This window comes from Mycteria americana, chromosome 5 (genome assembly GCF_035582795.1).
Source record: "Mycteria americana isolate JAX WOST 10 ecotype Jacksonville Zoo and Gardens chromosome 5, USCA_MyAme_1.0, whole genome shotgun sequence".
In the NCBI taxonomy this organism is placed as follows: Eukaryota; Metazoa; Chordata; class Aves; order Ciconiiformes; family Ciconiidae; genus Mycteria; species Mycteria americana.
The window spans coordinates 29,419,855-29,434,877 of NC_134369.1; the positions used below are offsets into that span (position 1 = coordinate 29,419,855).

Below are 15,023 nucleotides of genomic sequence, written 5' to 3' on the forward strand. Positions count from 1 at the left end.
TAGCCTACACGTACATTGGCTGATCTTGTGGTCAGGAGTTGCCACTTAACATTGTCTCACAACTGAGTGTTGCTTCTTGGCTGTCAAGGGGACCAAACAAAATGTGCTGATACTCAGCTGATGGTGGGTTAAAGGTGTGACTTTGTGGCCACTGTGGTGTGTAGGCCTTCTTGAAAGAATTCTGCAGTTATTGCTGTTCCCATACAAAGAGAGTGGAGGGACACAAGACAAAGAGGTTATTGGTCTGGTGTCTAGACAAGTTCTCTGGCTTGCAGATGAGCTGTCAGACCCTGGCTTAACTCTCAGTTAAAGCTGCTGTGCTTTTCTGACTGGAGAGAACACTGCTGGAAAATTTCTGTACTCTGGAGTCTACATCTGGGATCAGGACTACCTGGTCTTTTACGGAAACTCATCTATCTGGGCAAAGAAAAACTTCTTTTTTAATTATAACAAGGAATCGCAATGTAGAAAAGATCAGTAACTAGTATTAAGCCTGTTGTTTTCAAGCTCCTTCCATTGCTCCCTTGGGATGTGCTGACATTGCTGGATCTGTTAAGCTTGGATGATGGTGACTATTATAGGAGAAACTCTGTGCATTCTTCAATGTGTTGCAGGACTGAATGCGATGCAGTTACAGAACCTGGCTGCATTAGCAGCTGCAGCCAGTGCAGCTCAGAATACACCGAGTGGTACCGCTGCACTCACTTCCTCCAGCAGTCCCTTGAGTGTGCTCACCAGCTCAGGTAAGAGACTGCCTATGCTGTAGTGTGTTATGACATGGATTGCCTTAGGAGTCATTTCCGGATAGATGTCACCTGTTTTGTGTGTCCCTTTTTGTCACTTTCATGTTGATTCTTTAATAGATAAGCAGTTTTACTAGTAGATTCTCTGGCCTTTGTTTAGGGTAGATATCTTTGCCACCAGCAAAGGCGCTTTTACCTGCTGTGTTGCTTCCTCCAAATGGTCAGATTAATTTAGAGTAAAAAGAATTTTTGAGGTCATCATGAAGCAGAAAGATAGGTGACCTCTTTCCAGTCACGTTATCACAATCTCATCACATATTTGGTTTATGTGTGATTTTAGGCAGGTACTGTGGCAGATGTACCCTGTTCCTCTGGACATGGACATAGAAGATACCTTAAGCATGAAGTAATGCATTCTGTGCCCTAGAACAGTACAGTTTATGTTCCTCTGGCATTAATGAAGACAAGGATACTATAACTACCTCATAGAAGTAGAATAAACAGACCCCTAGCACATTTATTGGAAAGCATTGTCTAGACCTGAGTGTATAAGTTGCACATAAAAATCAGTATCTTGCTCTTCTGGGTTTTTTTGTGGTTTGGTTTTGTTTCTGTTGGGTGGGGGGGGGGTGGGGTGTTTGTTTTTACTTTAGGTTATGTACATTATCCAGAGAGGCTAGAATGTCCAGGTAGCATTCTTTTGCTGCCTTATTGTTAAATGTGATTATTAAATGCAACAAACAAGAAAACAAAAAATAAATTAAATTATGCTTACATCAGACATGCTCAGTTTTTACCACCAATGAGGATCAGTATCCTACTCGGTTATTTCTATCCTATTTTCAGTTATTTCTAAGTCCTGACATGGGGAGGAAGACCCTGTATTTTCAGGGTGTCAGTTTCCCAGCATCTGCAGCGTGATATGTGGGTTTGGTTTTGGTTTTTTGTTTTTTTCATAACAAGCCAAATTGCTTATCCGGTTTTGAAATCCAGCCTACAGAGTTGACATCCTTACCTATGATTGTGAGAGACCAAAAGGGGTTGGGGGGGTCTTTTAAATTTCCACAGGTAGCTTTTTGTGTTGCGTGGAGGACCAAGGAGCTGGACTAAGAGATTATAAAGAGATTACAAGGAAAAGCTGTTTAGAAAACCTTGTTTTACACGATCAGGAGTTAAACCATGGGTGCTTTGTACAGTTTTCTACTTAGAGAAATCCCCAAGAAAGAATTCAGTTCAAAGAGTGTTCTGTTGCTGGACAAGGTTTTTTTACATAAAAACTTTGTGGTCTGCAATCCTTAGAGATTAAAATTTCAAAGTTTATCTTGACTCCCAGCTGTGGTATCCTATTCTATAATTAAAAAAAAAACAACAAAGAGTTGAGGCTATAGAAGAGCTGCATTAATAACCCACTAATGCTTCTTCATTGTAGAGAAAGGATGAAGGTGAATATATCTGAGAATTTCTCCCGTATTTCCTCATGCGGTAGCAGAGCTGGAATTGTCAGGTTACAATTTGCTGTGACTGGAGTTTAGTACTAAGATCTCCTTGTTGGCGCTCTCATCTGCGGACTGGAGCAAGTTTGTTCTCTGATTTGTTAAGGTGGAGAAAGGGCCTGGCAGGTTGTGAAGTTCAAATCCCAGGTGTGCTAGAAAAGGCAGAGACAGCCTTTTCTCAGAAGTGTACAGTGAAAGGACAAGGGCAATGGACACAAGTTGCAAGAGAGAAAATTCTGACTGGATATAAAAGAAAAATAAAATTAATGGTGAGAGTGATTAAGCTCAGGAACCACATGCCAGAGGGGCTGTGGAATTGGAAAGGACCCTGAACAGGCTGTCCTAACTCAGAGGTTGGATCATCTCTGAGCAGACCATTAGACGAGATGATCCACAAAAGTCCCTTTCAACTGAAGTTATGCTACTATTGTGTGATTCTTTGGGATTGGCTTCCCCTCCGTGAATTTTGGCTGTTCCACGGCACACTGCAGGTTCCTTTTCCCTTGATGAGAGATAAATGTCAGGGCTCTGTTCCACTTTTGATCATGCTGGTGGAGGGCCTGGAGCATGGGGAGCAATCCATTTTTAAGCACCTTCTGTGCTGAATCCAAGCAACTTTCTGATCACCAGTCATATCAGTAAATAATTGTGTGTCAACAAACAAGTAATCATGATGGCTCATTTGAATTAATATCCTATACAGACATATCAGTCAGTTCACTCGTCACAGGCTTGTAACATGAAGCAGTCACTATTGCTGTTTAAATTAAATTTAAATTATAATTTTAAAGAGTAGAGATTAGCTTTGTTCAAAAGAAATAAAAAGTTCTGGAGGATATGTGGTCTATATGTAGTCACTGACATCAAACTCTGAAACAGTTTCAGTGTTTTTCGTTAGAGGTATGAATATGCTTCACCTTTTAAAACTGTACTTAAGTTGGGAGGAGGGGAAGCCTCAATGTGTACACACAGCATTTAGGCTCATGATATTTCCTGAAATTGTACAGCTTTTTAACTCTTTGCTCTGAACTAGCTATTATCTCTTATAAAAGCAAACTTGAAATTCTCTTTTGATTAATATTTATATGTGCATTCATACTGTATGTATTCACATAGAAGGCTGTTGGACTCCACACATTCAAAGCTTCCCTGCTGAACCATACTAGACCTTGAAAAAGCTCAGTGTATAGCTGTTCAGTACCATGTGTTAGTAAATGCCTTCCTTATCTGTGGCACATATGGCAACATCTACTGTGATAACCTCTTAAACCTAACTGCAGATGAGATGACTACCGGCTTGACTTCTGTCCATCTGTCATCCAAATGTTCACCTGATGCTTATTTGGACATCTCTCCCAGATTGTCCTCAAATTGCATAATTGGTGGAAAAATCCAGACAATCATTATCCATAGTTACCTTTTTTATTTTCTTTCATCTGCACTGGTATCTCTTATGTTTGGGGAACTTGGAAGTCCACGCAGTGCAGTGTCTGTGGACTATGCATAGGTTACATGTCAGAATGGTTGAACTCAAGAGGTGTTAAGTATTGTTGTTGTGCTGGTTGTGCTGTCTTCCTACCCATTTCAGGTGATTATGTTTAGATGTTTCCAAGCAGTATGGTGTATTTTGACGTAGAATAGGATGGAGCAAAGTCTTCAACATTGCGGTAAAGCAGCTGCTCTCTAGAACTGAACAGACTGCTGCTGCATCCACCTGTAGGTAATGCATGTTACAGAGACTGTGGCCTTAGATAAACTCATTTAAACTGCTAGCTTGTGAAAGCGACATTCAAAAAATATTATAGAAGTATTTCAGGATTGGAGTGTCTTGTCTGCCATATTTGCAACTCAGACATCAGTAAGAATTGTCTGCTCCAGAGCAAACTAGAATGGTTGCAAAAGCTGATGTATGTTTCCATTTCTCCTTTCAAAGGCAACCATCAAAGGTTCAGCAAAGAGTAGATGACTTTGCTGACCTTAGTGTGCCTCCAGCAAAATAGTTTTCAGAAACATCATAGTCTTGCTGCTTTTACTGGAACTAATTCTGGTACAGTTCAGTCAGATTCATTGCCTGAATTTTAGTGCTCTTTAGCTCATTGCTTGGATGGTAGATGATTGAATCAGAACAGACTTACTGTTCCCTCAGTTTACCTACCTCCACAAGTTGGTAGTTGATGTCCTTGTCCAAGTTTCATTATCTTTCCTAGCTATTCTTTACTACATACTCACATTTTCTGAAAACCTTTTTAAGTATTTTCAGCTAGTTCTGTTAGAGTTAGCCTTTTTGACTAGATATAACTCAGTAGATAGATCTAAGAAAACATAACCTCAGTAGCAAGCAAAAAAATCCAACAACCCACCAAAAACTGCACAGAAGCAATGTTAAGAATTATGGGTAGAGTAAAGAACATGTATAAAGCTATATTGGTTTTCCATCCCTATTACTGTGTACTGTTTTCCGATCTAAAATAATACACAAAAAAACCAGAAGAACAGAAAAGATGACTAGAACTGTGGAACTCCTTCCCTGGGATACTCTAAATTTGCGGCAGCTGTATAATTTCTGAGTGCTGGCTTTTCAGCCAGCTGTGCTATTTTTTTTTCTACCAACTTGAGGGTTATTCTGTAACTTGTTCTCTGTATTTTTCCAACATTTAATATGCTACTGATAGTAAGACGGGAATTGTCTCCTTCAGAGTAAGCATCTTAAAGTATAGTTTGGGACATTGTCTTTCAATTTCTGACTTAAGAGGGTTTGTCTAGAACTTTTCCTAGAGGAGGTTTGTCATTTCCTCTGTCAGTACAAAAAATAAACACTGATATGAAGTGCAGCTCCCTGGGTTCTCATGCAGCTTTTGTTAGGTACAACTACTTTTGTTAGGTACAGCTTTTGCTGGGGCTTGTTAGACCAGTTTGCTGTATTCCATTTAAATAGTTACCATATTCCACTCCAGCAGAGGCTTTGTGCCACGTATATGAAGTGGTGAATATGTAGTGTCTGTGAATCTGCTTGAAAGATGCTAACAATTCTTTTCAAAGTTTTAATGGATATACATAGCATAACTGAGAATCACAAAAACATGAAGGAAACTGAAAATGCCTGAATTTCAGTTCTTCTGTTACCCACTTGGTCAGACAGATAAAATGAAAGCAGACTACAAGATGCCTCTACAGCACCAGTCTTCAGTATCTTTTAATTTGTAGAAGCCATAAATATTTTCCCATGCATCTTGTGCACTAAATGTAAACTTCTGCGTTAGTAACAATATGCATAGCTTTTTCTTATTTACCTTCTTCAGATTTCTAAGTAGTCCACAAACCTGTTAAGAAAACCACTGCTATATAATCATAAAAATACTATTCTTTTCTTATTTTATCATGTCTGTAATCTTTGTAGATGACCTAAATTTGAACTTCTGTTTCTTTTGATATACCAGCTTGGCAAAGTTTTGCCAAGTCATTTTGATGTCTGTTTCTGTAGAATTAACTCTACCTGTTGTAGAATTTGGCAGGCCACATAAGCTGTTAGTCTGCTAGGTACTGTATCTGTAGACTTCTCTTACTAAGTAAACATGGTTGAAGATGTTAGTGACACAGTCAACAGGGGATAGACTGTATTTTGGATGTACGTTCCAAGACTTTTCTTGGCCCTAGCCACAGCTGCTGCAGCAGGATTTTTAATGGAAAATTATTTCATGTGTCAGAATAATCTGGGCATCTGCTGTTCCTGTTCTGGCAGTATGGGAAAACCATATGTTCAGTTTGACTGAAGCTTTCTTTAATGTCCCTAGTATCTGTGTTTCAGGTCTTTTTCACCTTGTGTGATGTTTCAAGGATAGATATCGGTATGTAGCAATTCTTACTCACTTTAGTCAGCAGGAAACAGGCATTGCTGCTGGTCACCTTATGTTGAGGTACAAAGTTTAGCTAACATTCATATATTGTCTGAGTCTTAGGTGTCTTACACTTAATGAAATTATTATTGCTACAAAGAGGAGACGTTATGATGAAGTAGAAATTTTTCAAAAATGTAGGAAGGGATTGGAAGATAGCAGTATGATCAATCAAGTTGTATGGGTTTCGGATTTTTTTTTCTGACAGAAAGTATACTGTGTTGCCTTGATCTGTTCCTTACTACCCTTTTCTACAGAAATAACTTAATGAAGAAGTTGAATTATCAGGACCAAAAAATACTGCTTGAACTTTAATTATCTTATTTTAATAGCAGGTTCCTCACCTAGCTCCAGTAGCAGCTCCTCTGTTAATCCAATGGCTTCTCTTGGAGCATTGCAGACGCTGGCAGGGGCTACAGCAGGCCTCAACGTTAGCTCTTTAGCAGGTAAGCTAAGTGTTGTGGTGGGTTGGGGGAATAGCTGATTATCATTCCTCAGGCTGTGCTAGTTCTGTGAGGGTGTTTTTCTGCTCCCCACCTTTTTGTAATAGTGCAGAGTATTTGAAAGGTAATTGATCTGGCTCAGTCATCTTTATTTCCTCTTTCTTATACAGGAATGGCAGCCTTAAATGGAGGACTTGGCAGTGGTGGTCTCTCAAATGGGACAGGTAGCACAATGGAAGCCCTCACACAGGCTTATTCTGGAATCCAGCAATATGCTGCTGCTGCATTGCCCACGCTCTATAACCAGAGTCTCTTAACACAGCAGAGTATTGGTGCAGCGGGAAGTCAAAAAGAAGGTAGGCAGACAGTTGTAGAAACAACTTGAGAGGAGTTTTCAAACATGCGAGCTCAGCCTTTGCAGCTACCTTATCTGCAGAGGTTTTATTTGGAGGCATTTTTTAGAATCCTAAAGTTACTGAAGGTAAAGAAGGAAAACCTGTGAGGTCTCTCTGTTAAGGGCTGTCCAAAGTAGGTTTTATACAGGAGGTTTCTCCCTGTATAAAATCATACTCCTCCATTTTCTCGGAGGACAGGAGAGTGTGAGTCTGCAGCCTGATACATCCCACTGTCAGAGAATCAGTTGTGGTTTTGTTAATTTTGTTTTCTTGGTCCTTCACCTCTTCCCACAGATGCTTAATGCTGATGTCTTCACTCTTCAGATTCAGAATCAATTTAACATGCAGTGTAAATAATGAAGAATGTAGGAGTAAGGTTTTAGCAGAATGTAGGATGATGCTTAGAAAAGAACCTGTCAGATTACAAGTAATGTGATTGCTTGTATTTTGTATTGCAATTTACTTGGTTTCTTTGGGACATGAGCTTTGCGTAGCCTTTTTTGTTTTAGTCAGCATCTGGGGCTCAAAGTTATTGTTCAGCTTATATTACAGCAAAGATCTGTGAACCAGTTCTGGCACAATGTGGAAATTACAAGCAAAAATGGTGAGAAAGAGCTAGAATTATTTCAATGATCAATCCTAGCAAAGGGTCATGCTGATTTATTCTGGAATAAAGTACTCTGCAGAAGTGCAAACAGCAGTTTTACCGTTTTATCTAGAAAATTTGGCTTGAATGGCTCTTTCACCTTTTTTTGTGAAGTGGACCAATGTTATCCATGCTCTTTCTGAATTTATATTCCTACTTGTTGTTTGAAGGTCCAGAGGGAGCCAATCTGTTTATCTACCATCTCCCCCAGGAGTTTGGGGATCAGGATCTTCTGCAGATGTTCATGCCATTTGGAAATGTCGTCTCTGCCAAGGTTTTCATTGACAAGCAGACCAATCTAAGCAAGTGTTTTGGTATGTTGGTTCTAATAATTACCTGTAGAAGGGCAGCTTTCTTCTGGTAATCTCTCTTCCAGTATATTGTTTAGTCTAGCTCTTAAGTAGTAACTCTTTCTCTATATCCCTAAAAAACAATAAATAAATAGGAACTGTTCCAGCAATGAACTGTGTTTTCCTGATTTTCATTGTGACTTTTTGCTTTTCCTGATTTCGTACTATTATGCCTCATTATACTGTTATGGCCCTAGATAATTCACTATGATTTGTGTTTGCAAACTGTAATCATGGTATAGTTCCTTCTCATCTGCCTTTCTGTCTTTTCATTAATTGTTTACATTGCTGTATATACTACTTACTACATTATCATTATGAATGGTTTCTATTAATATTTTTATATATAATTATTATGGCTACCATATAGTACAGGAGCATTTGACTCTGATGTTCTGTAAATGCTCTGAAGGCAATTTTTAAAGCTTCCTCCTAATTCTTGAAAACTTTGTAATAGGAAAACCATTTCAGCTGTTACTTACTACCTAACTTTGGTTGTATCTCTTATCCTAATTTTGCTCTGCTTATTGTGTATTTAGACGGGAGGCACATCAGGGTGGGAAGTGTATCCTAAAACTAAATCAACCTGTTGCGCTACTGCTACTATCCAGATAGACTATTTTCAGTTAACTGCTAAAGTCTGTGATGCCAAAAGAGCAAAGAACATATTCTTCCTTAGCTTGTGTAGTAGGAGGCTGTGCATGTGGACGGCAAGATTCATGGTTTTATTTTCCTCACTTTGAAACCCCAGTGCAAGCAGTTGTAGCATTTTTGTAGTGCTGTAAGCTCTCGTGACTATTTTGATAGATGGAGTTTTCTTGTGATGGAATAGGAGAGGTGAGCCATTTTGATAGCTTTGTGCCTACATAATACCCTGTATTTTTTAGTATTCGAGCCAAAAGATGTGGACAATCTGATGCTTTGTGAGAACACAAAAATATGCTGAGCATCAGGCTGTAACACCTGCACATGGAATGATCTCCCCAGGTAGTGATACCAGCCATAGACTCGAGTTATTTAAAATGGGTTCCTTCAAAATCCTGGGGAAGTTTATTTTGAGGATGCTCCTTCCCTGGAATGATATACAACTTTTCATCCAAGAGAGACCTAAACATAATAGTGGTGCAAGAGCAACACTGCCTTGACAGCTACTTCACTCCAAACAAATCTACTCCCATAATGCCAAGAGGGTGATCTCAGTCTTATATCTCTTAACGAGCTTTCATCTATAGATTAACATGTTCCAAGCTTGGTTTTCTCCCAGGTGTGAGTTCTTATAAAACAAACAGCAGTACTCATTTTTGTTGGAAGACTAGAAAATGTTAGTTTAATTTCCTGAGCTTTGTGTATCTTTTGGCCAAAGTTCCATATGTCAGAAAGCAATGCTTTGTCTGAGAGCCCTTAGTAAGTTGTTTTTATGAAAAGTCTAAAACAGTTGTGAGCTTCTGAAAATGGCATTTCATGCAAGACTCTTACCTTGTGAGTACCTGCATTTCCAGTTGTGAGTAACTGTTCTGGACAGCTTTGGCATGGTGTAATTATGTATTTTCCTTTCTTCAGGTTTTGTAAGTTACGACAATCCTGTCTCTGCACAGGCTGCCATTCAGTCAATGAACGGCTTTCAGATTGGCATGAAGCGTCTGAAAGTACAGCTCAAGCGCTCTAAGAATGACAGCAAGCCATACTGAGCGCCCCTCCCCTCCGGGACTGGAGTGAGAAGGATCTTCTGGTAAGTTGGAGAGGAGCGCACTTAGTGATTCGAAGCCCTAAGGCTGTGTTTTTACAGTCCTGGAAGCTGATCCATGCCTTCTGTCTGGCACATCTTCCCCTGAAGATTCGGCTACAGCCTCTGCTGAGAATCCCGCTTCGAATGGAGGACAAGTTTGTGCTTTTGTTTCCAGTGTTTTACTTTGGAGTTTAGGTGCCATATTGCTGAGGGGGTGTTTTTGTTGGTTTTTTTTTTTTTCCCCTTATTTGAAGTTTGCTGTGTTTGTAACCAGTGTGTGTTGAGAAGGACCAATGCCAGCTCCTTGGGGGTGGGGAGGGAAGGTTAAAGGGAGCAGCAGAAACTGACACCACACTGCCTTGGGGTAGAGAGGAGAAGGGGAAGCAGAACTGACACCACACCGCCATGGGGGAGAGGAGAAGGGAAAGCAGAAATAACGCAGAACAGCTGATGAAAACAAAGATGGGGAAGGAGAACTGAGTCCATCCAAGTTTGGGTGAGCAAAGAACTGACTCCACGTAGCCTTTGTCATGCCCCATCCACTCTTTGAAATTTCCTTAACTGTATGCCATGGTGGGGATTTAGTCAATCATCTCTAAAGCAGGAGACAGGCTAGAAGGGTGAACACATTAACAAGCCAAAGGAAAACTGCAGTGATTTTTTTTTTGCTGTATATAAAGTAGTGTTTATATAGCACTGTGAATGTACACAGCACTTTATAAAATTATTAGATAATGTCCCTGCCCAGAAAATGTCACTGTCCATTTACAGTTGAATATTAATGAGATGCAGTGGATTTCTCCATATTTAAGAAAACTTATCCTATGTACTTTATCTAGGTTTTGTAGAAAGGTATAAAGAGAGACAGCTTAGTCTGGATGAATACGTCTGGGGTGGAAACAAGAAACTTTTGATCCCTGGTAACCTGCAGAATTTTTTTGACAATTTTTCTTCTTAACAGTTCATCACATTCCCCATTTCTGTGGAATAATGTCCTTTTTGCAGAGTATTGCTTTGAATTCATTCTGATAAGCATAATGTAAGTGCTGTAAGCATAATGTAAGTGCTGTTTGTGTCTCTATTAAAATGACTGTTAAATTGAGATACAAAGCCCAGAGTTACCCTAACACAGCTCTTGAGGCTCCTGTTTCATACATGTTCTCATAGGATTTGATTTCTCAGTCTTAACTCTGTTGCAAAGATAACTTCCTGTTTTTTTTTTTAAAAAAACAAAACCAAAACAAATTGTGCAGTGATTTGGTCTCGTAATTAGATATTTATACTGCAGTTTTCCTTTAAGGTGGTGTGTACCAGTGCAAAACAGGCTACCACAGGAGCTATGAAACCAGAGCAGAGCATTGAGCCGTTCAGTCTTATTCTGCCTTTTGGTACTAGCTGTTATCTTCTATATTGAAAGAAAGTTGAACACACCCCTTCAATGAACACACACTTTTTCTGCACACTTGTGAAATTGCTAATGCGTTGCTAAGGGCCTTTTGTTATACACTGGTTTTAGGGGGCTCAAAGGACTTTTGACACTCTGGCCTGAGTTGTTTTAAGAAATCAGAGTAGAGTCCTATTTTATAACCACCAAAATCCACCTCTGTCACAAGAGAAAGTTTACAATTTCTGTGCGTCTTTAACAGAAGTTCCATTTACCTCATACTTTCTCCTTTTCCTTGTTTTCTTTGTATTCCTGTTTTGTGATGCTGTTTCCCAGGGCATCAGCTAACACTGCAATCTGGGAGCCAGCTGCTAATAATGAGTGTGTGGGTCAGACGCAGGGTTGGGACTTTCTGTTCTGCTCCAGCAGGAGGAGCACTAAACTCATCAAACCTGAGATCCGCACTCATGTGCGATAGTCTGTTGGAAATGTCGAGCATTGCCAGGGACTGGGTCCCGTCCCCTGGGATCTCAAACCTCAGAAGTACAAGGCCTGACCCGTAGTATCCAAGAAGAGCCCTTTCCATCTGTAAATTGAAAATCAGTTAGTTGATGACGGTCTGTCTATATTGGTGGCAGACAGGTAAATCTATCAGTATTATTCAAATAATTTTGTGGTGGCAAAGGTTCAAAGGCCAGATTGCCAAATTTCCCAGTTATGCTGGCATGTGGTACCCTTCTGTGTTAATTATTTGAATCTCTCTAGAACCGTAAACATACACTTAAGTGAACCATGTACACTTGAATTCTGCATGATGGGAAAGATGTGTCCTGGTTTTCTGAGAAAAGAGTGGTGGAGTGTGAAGGCCTCCAGGGTGATAATGGGATGGTTTCTTTTTATAAATAATATACTTTTCAAAAAAAGGAAAAAAAAAAAAAAAGAAAAAAAAAAAACAACAAACACATAGTTGGGAGCAACTGCTCCAAGTGCAACCTGCTGTAACCAAGAATGTTGTTTCTATTTTTATAGAAGTTTTATACCGCTCCAGGGTGGAGAATATTTATTACCTAAATTATTTCACTGGAAAAAAAGGCCAGGGTTTTGTAGAATCCTGAATGTGATTGTTTTACACACATAATGATGTGCATGATTGAAACTACTGATTTTCAGTGGCCTGTTTGCAGCCCAGCAACTGCTAAATGGGGAAGACGAACGCTGTGAACCAGTGGAGGAGAGCACTGTGCTCTGGGGTCTCTACAGTCACTCTTACCTTCTTTGCACCCTACCCCACTGTGCTATCTGAGACCTTCGTCCTGTTTTTCTTTTAATCTGATGCTGTGGCCTCTTTACTAGTCATTTCAGTTGCCCAAAATTACATATTTTAGCTTCTGCATCCTATAGTGTGTCCTCAGTACTGTACCTTATGGATAAAGCTTGGCATTGTTGCAAATAGGTGCAACTCCTATTGATTTTAGGAGATACACCAGTTTACACTGTGGCTTAGTTTGATCAGTGACTCCTCCCAGATATAATCACCCTAAGACAGCTAACTTGGGCTAGCTCTTGTGCCTTACTGGCATAACTATAAGTATTGCCAAAAAGAAAAAGAAAAAAAAAAATCTATGCAGGTTAAATTTTAGAAGATGTGATCCTCAGATGGTTTGAATCAATGCAGTTCTACTCTCTTCCATAGAGCTGCATGAGTTTTCACCAGCTGAAGATGTTGCCCTTTTTGTGTATTTGTTTCAGATTTCCCTTTCTTGGTGTATCAATGTATATGTTGCCAAAGTTAATAAATGTATCAAGTTTGTGACTTGGACAGATTTTTTTCTGATAACAGAACTGATCAGATCAAGTCAACATTTCTGTGTCTGTTTGGTGGCTGCCGTTGACTCTGGAGATTTAGGCTCTTCTTGCCTTCCAGTCTTAAGCTAGTTTTCTTCCTCACTCATTGGCAGGAAAGTCTGGGATTTTGGGGACTTGGTGCTTTTAAATTTTATTTTATTTCTAATTTTATCATGCTCTCATTCAAGTACAAATCAAATCAGTGTCAAATGCTTTATTTCCTGGATAGTAGGATAAGAGTTGGGTGAGTTCAAATAAACTGCAGGATTGGCTCAAGTAGCCACATGGACCAAGTATTCTGTATGCTCATAAACCAAAGAATCTGAATTTTCTACAACAAAAGCTAGTAGGACTTCTGACAAAATGGAATTCCATATTACATGTGCCACCAGGAAGTACTTTCATATTTTTAGAAACAGGATGGAAATGGTCTACTTCATAGATTTATTTTTCTCTCGGAAGACATTTGATTTTACTGGATATGCGGTAATAAGATGAAAGTATTATGAACAATTGAAGTCTTGATCTGATGCTACTTAGTATCAAGTACTATAGTAAATTAAATCGTAGGTTCTTCAGTCCCCTACATAATCAACAGTCCAAAATAGGATATCTATTCATAGTTTGGTTTTTTTCTTCCAGTAATACAAAGCTTGCATTATTAGAAAACACCTTTGATATATAGTGATTAAATTTTAATCCTAAGCAGAATGAGGACTGAAATTTTTCAAAAGTATCTGAGACAATGATGGTGAATATCTCTTTCATATTTTAATGGTGAGGCAGTTTACTATCTGTGGGCACTACTAGCTGGAAAATAGGTACCTCAGAAAATTTCTTACTGGCAAATACATCTATAAGGAAAAAGCTTTTCATCTGAGTACTGAAGGTCATATAGCATGATAGATTCTGCCTGCATGATAGAATTAACTGAAGTGTTTCTTGTTAATGGTTGTGAGTTAGGGAAGAACAGCCAAGCAGAATGAAATTATTCCTATTTCATTTGGAAATATCTACAAGCAACTGGGATAAAGCAAATTGCAAATGAAGGGTGCAACTATGAACATATAAAATGCTTTGAGAGCTTCTTGTTGCAAACATTTAAACATAAGGATGTTATACATCCCTGAGCATACCTACCACAAAATGAAAAACACAGAAGGCAGAATTATCACAGTTGTGAGACTAAAACAAGGACAAACTGGAATAACTTTCCTCAAGTCATTAATTTCTTATCCAGCATCTCATGGCTCTGCTTTTGTAGGCCAGTCCTTCCTCAGGGCTTTAATGAAATTTAGTCTTTCCCCTCAAAATTGCTGAGTGAAATATTTGAAAAATCTCTATCAAAAAACCCCCAAACAATTCACACAAAGAATTTCTATGGTGCATGCTTAGAAGTCACTTGATTTCATGCCTCTTGTTTCTTATGCTTCAGTTCCTGATGAATTTGCCTTTCTGGTTTAGGACTGAAACCTTACAGCTATCTGCAAACTATCTAGAGGATTTCTAGAACTATAGAAATAACTGCAAGAGTTGCATTGTACTCTGTTTGCTGGAGTTGGTTTAAACTTCATACCAAGTCCTTTCCCTGAATTGGAAAGTATGAAGAGCAAATTTATCTCAGCAGTTCCAGTAAGTTAGGTGTTGCAGGCTTAGTGGACAACGTGCTTCTCATTGCTTTGGAACTAGAATGCAACACTTGCTATTCTCAAACATGCTATAAATGCTGTAAGATAATATGCAAGTCTCACCTTGCTCTAGTCTCTAACCAGCAGCTTTGAGATGTGCTGAAGAATAAGGCCACAAACGGGGGGGGGGGGCACATGGGGAGGGAGGAAGAAAAAAGAAAAAACTTGCTTCCTCTCTCCCCTACCTCCCACATTCTTCCCAAAAAGTTCCTTCTCTTTTGTGGTTCACAAACTGAGGGGAGGAAACAAGGTATTTATATTGCTTAATATAAGAATTATGTTATTTATAAACTCTTCAAGAAAACTTCAGGAAACACTTTTTTTTTTTTTTCTACTCATCAAACTGGCAACAGTGACTGTAGAGCTTCTCAGAGCCCAGAATCCCCTCCTCATGAAGCCAGGGAGCTGGGGGCTGTT

At 39.2% G+C, this 15,023-nt stretch overlaps 1 protein-coding gene across 21 annotated transcripts in view; it reads left to right on the plus strand.

The window, feature by feature from the left end:
• The window catches only part of CELF1 (CUGBP Elav-like family member 1), a 69,769-nt gene that overhangs the window by 43,418 nt on the left and 11,328 nt on the right, over positions 1-15,023 (plus strand). For 17 of the 21 annotated variants that reach the window (XR_012775900.1, XR_012775899.1, XR_012775901.1 and 14 more), the window contains 5 exons: positions 615-743; positions 6,462-6,575; positions 6,743-6,928; positions 7,784-7,927; positions 9,524-9,692. Coding sequence is in view for 18 of the 21 variants with exons in the window: in XM_075502595.1 (XP_075358710.1) it covers positions 615-743; positions 6,462-6,575; positions 6,743-6,928; positions 7,784-7,927; positions 9,524-9,651 (701 nt within the window). In the remaining 3 variants the exon portion in view is untranslated. The remainder of the gene's footprint in view (positions 1-614; positions 744-6,461; positions 6,576-6,742; positions 6,929-7,783; positions 7,928-9,523; positions 9,693-15,023) is intronic. The other 4 variants (XM_075502584.1, XM_075502586.1, XM_075502591.1 and 1 more) reach the window with 1 other exon arrangement.